This window comes from Mandrillus leucophaeus, unplaced genomic scaffold (genome assembly GCF_000951045.1).
Source record: "Mandrillus leucophaeus isolate KB7577 unplaced genomic scaffold, Mleu.le_1.0 Scaffold22, whole genome shotgun sequence".
Lineage (NCBI taxonomy): Eukaryota > Metazoa > Chordata > Mammalia > Primates > Cercopithecidae > Mandrillus > Mandrillus leucophaeus.
In genome coordinates, this window is record NW_012102254.1 from 3476 (window position 1) to 5848 (window position 2373).

General features: G+C 43.8%; 1 protein-coding gene across 1 annotated transcript in view; it reads right to left on the bottom strand.

Annotated features, from left to right (window-relative positions):
- Positions 1 to 692: 692 nt before the first annotated feature.
- Positions 693 to 2373, bottom strand: part of LOC105540470 (RNA-binding protein 6-like) — a gene marked incomplete at its 3' end in the record, with an annotated part of 110930 nt that continues 109249 nt past the window's right edge. The window contains exons 7-9 of the mRNA XM_011981134.1: positions 2173 to 2294; positions 1342 to 1405; positions 693 to 767 (exon numbers count right to left, since the gene is read on the bottom strand). Coding sequence (XP_011836524.1) covers positions 693 to 767; positions 1342 to 1405; positions 2173 to 2294 — 261 coding nt within the window. The remainder of the gene's footprint in view (positions 768 to 1341; positions 1406 to 2172; positions 2295 to 2373) is intronic.

The window sequence follows — 2373 nt, forward strand, 5'->3', positions numbered from 1 at the left end:
ACATGGTGAAACCCCATCTCTACTAAAAATACAAAAATTAGCCAGGCGAGGTGGCACATGTCTGAAATCCCAGCTACTTGGGAGGCTGAGGCAGGAGAATCGCTGAAACCCAGGAGCCGGAGATGGTAGTGAGCGGATATTGCGCCATTGCACTCTAGCCTGGGCAACAGAGCAAGACTCTGTTTCAAAAAAAAAAAAAAGAGTATAGCCTAAAATTTTAAATATCCCACTCTAAGAGAATATGGAGTTTAATAGAGGTAAAATGCCTTGGTGTCTGAAGTTCTATATCCTTGGAAACCCAAGAATATCCAAAAAATGTACAACTCTTAAAGAACTAGTCTCTCCAAACCTACTTTTCCAAACAAGAATTCCTTTATGACCACCTCTAGGAGAGGTGAGAAGATATTATATGTCAAGGAACTGTTATGTTTATAACTGATAGAAATAATGGCACATGTCCTTGGGAAAGTGTCTCCAACTGCAGGTCCAGAACCCTCTATGGCCACATGTAGCAGCCAGGAAGGAGAAATTATGAATGACCTTGTCTTGACCTCCTCCTGTTCAACTGAAGTGACCTGAGGAAGAAGAGCTTTGTCCTTGGGAATGCATGTCAGCAGGCAGCCTTCCTAGAGATATGGAGGAGCTGTTATTCCAGATGCTTACTTCTAAAGAAAGGGATTCTTGGTACTTACTCGTTTGCAGTACCAAAAATCCAGGCTTGGTACATACTCGAGGGTAACTTCTTTGTCCTGGATCATTAGAGTTCCCTGTAAAGACAAAGACAGAAGCCATCAACATCAACCCTTGGAGAAATAGACAGAGACAGAAAGGCACAGAGAGCCTTTCCAATCCCCAAGCTGAAACATTTTATAAAGAGTGAGCTTAATTAACTGGCAAAGGAAATCGCTGTTTTAAGCCACAGACCTGGGGCAGTGTTGCAGAGCAAGCTTTAGCTTAGGAAACGGGAGTGTGAGAAGGTAAAATCAGTCTTCGGCCTTGGTTCCTGTAGGTTAGGGTGCTGTCCTTGGACGGGCTATGCCCAGTCTACCAGTCCAGAGGTCAAGTAATGCGCTCTCTTGAGTAAAGGCCCCCACCTAGCTCAGGAGCTAGCACACTATCAAGAAGTAAACTCTTCCTTCTGCACAGAGGCAGAGGAGCCCTCTTCTTTTCCACAGCTATCTCACATCTCCTTGGAAAGGGAGTAAGGGCTATAATTTTAGTGCCTGAAAATTTTCTTTGAAACACTGGCTGTATGGCAAAAGCACCAGGACAAAGACATACAACATTGAAGACAGGAAGAAAGGAGGAAGGTGAAAGCTTCACAGCAAGTTACATCCCTACAGCAGGAAACTGAATGGTTGGTGGGAGCAACAACGGCGGCGGCAGTATCACTCTGGCTTGGAGCCTATAGAGTGAGCTAGCCCTGAGATCTGAGGAGCAACCATTGGCAAGTAAGCCTTTGGGAAAGTCTGGCACAGGAACAGGTGGGAAAAGGGGCTCAATAAGCCTGTTAAAGAGCTCCCTTGCCTCTCCATTTTGGACAAGTCAGGAATTCTATTTCACATTAAAATAAAGTTTTGTTTAATAAACACTAGCCAGCAGATATGTGTTGGAGAAGGGGAAAAAAAATTTCTGCCTACTAACAAGGGACCCTCACCCACACTTGAAAGTGAACTAACCGAGAATGCGACTCTGGAACTAGCCCCTGCGCTGTGTTCATTCTCCGCCCTCTAGGGTCCTCTGTGTTTCCTCAGACAGGGCTCTGAGTTATACAAGCCATTTCTTTGCAATTGGACCTCAGTTTCTTGCTTGAATCCATACATCTGTCAAATAATGCTTTACCTCTCTGCTTTTCACATCAAAAAAGTCAAGAGAAATACACAGGATAAAATTATTTTCTTGTCAAAACCAAGGAAAATTGCCCATCTACCTAGGTCTTAGCATCTGGTCTGAGAAACTATTCCCTGGCTTGTTCTCAAGGCTAAGGACAATGATAATAAAAATTGCTAACATTTATTAAGCACTTACTCAGAGCCAGAAACTGCTAAGTACATTATCTTATTTAATTCCCTAAATGATCCGATGAAATAACATTATCTCCCCTTTACAGATTAGGACCTATGTTCATAGAGGTAGGGTCACCCAGGTGGTGAAGGGCAGAGCTGGACTTACATCTGGGCTGTAGAGAAGGGATCTCCTGCTTCATTTTTCTTTTTCCTTTTTTTTTTTTTGACTGAGGGATCTCCTGTTTCATTCATCAGCTTCTGCTCAGTAATAGGGACAGGTAATCTGGCCTTAGGGACCAATCAGAAAAGAGACAGGCTCTGTATGCGGGGAAGGATCTGGGAAGGACCACTCTACCAAGCTCTACCA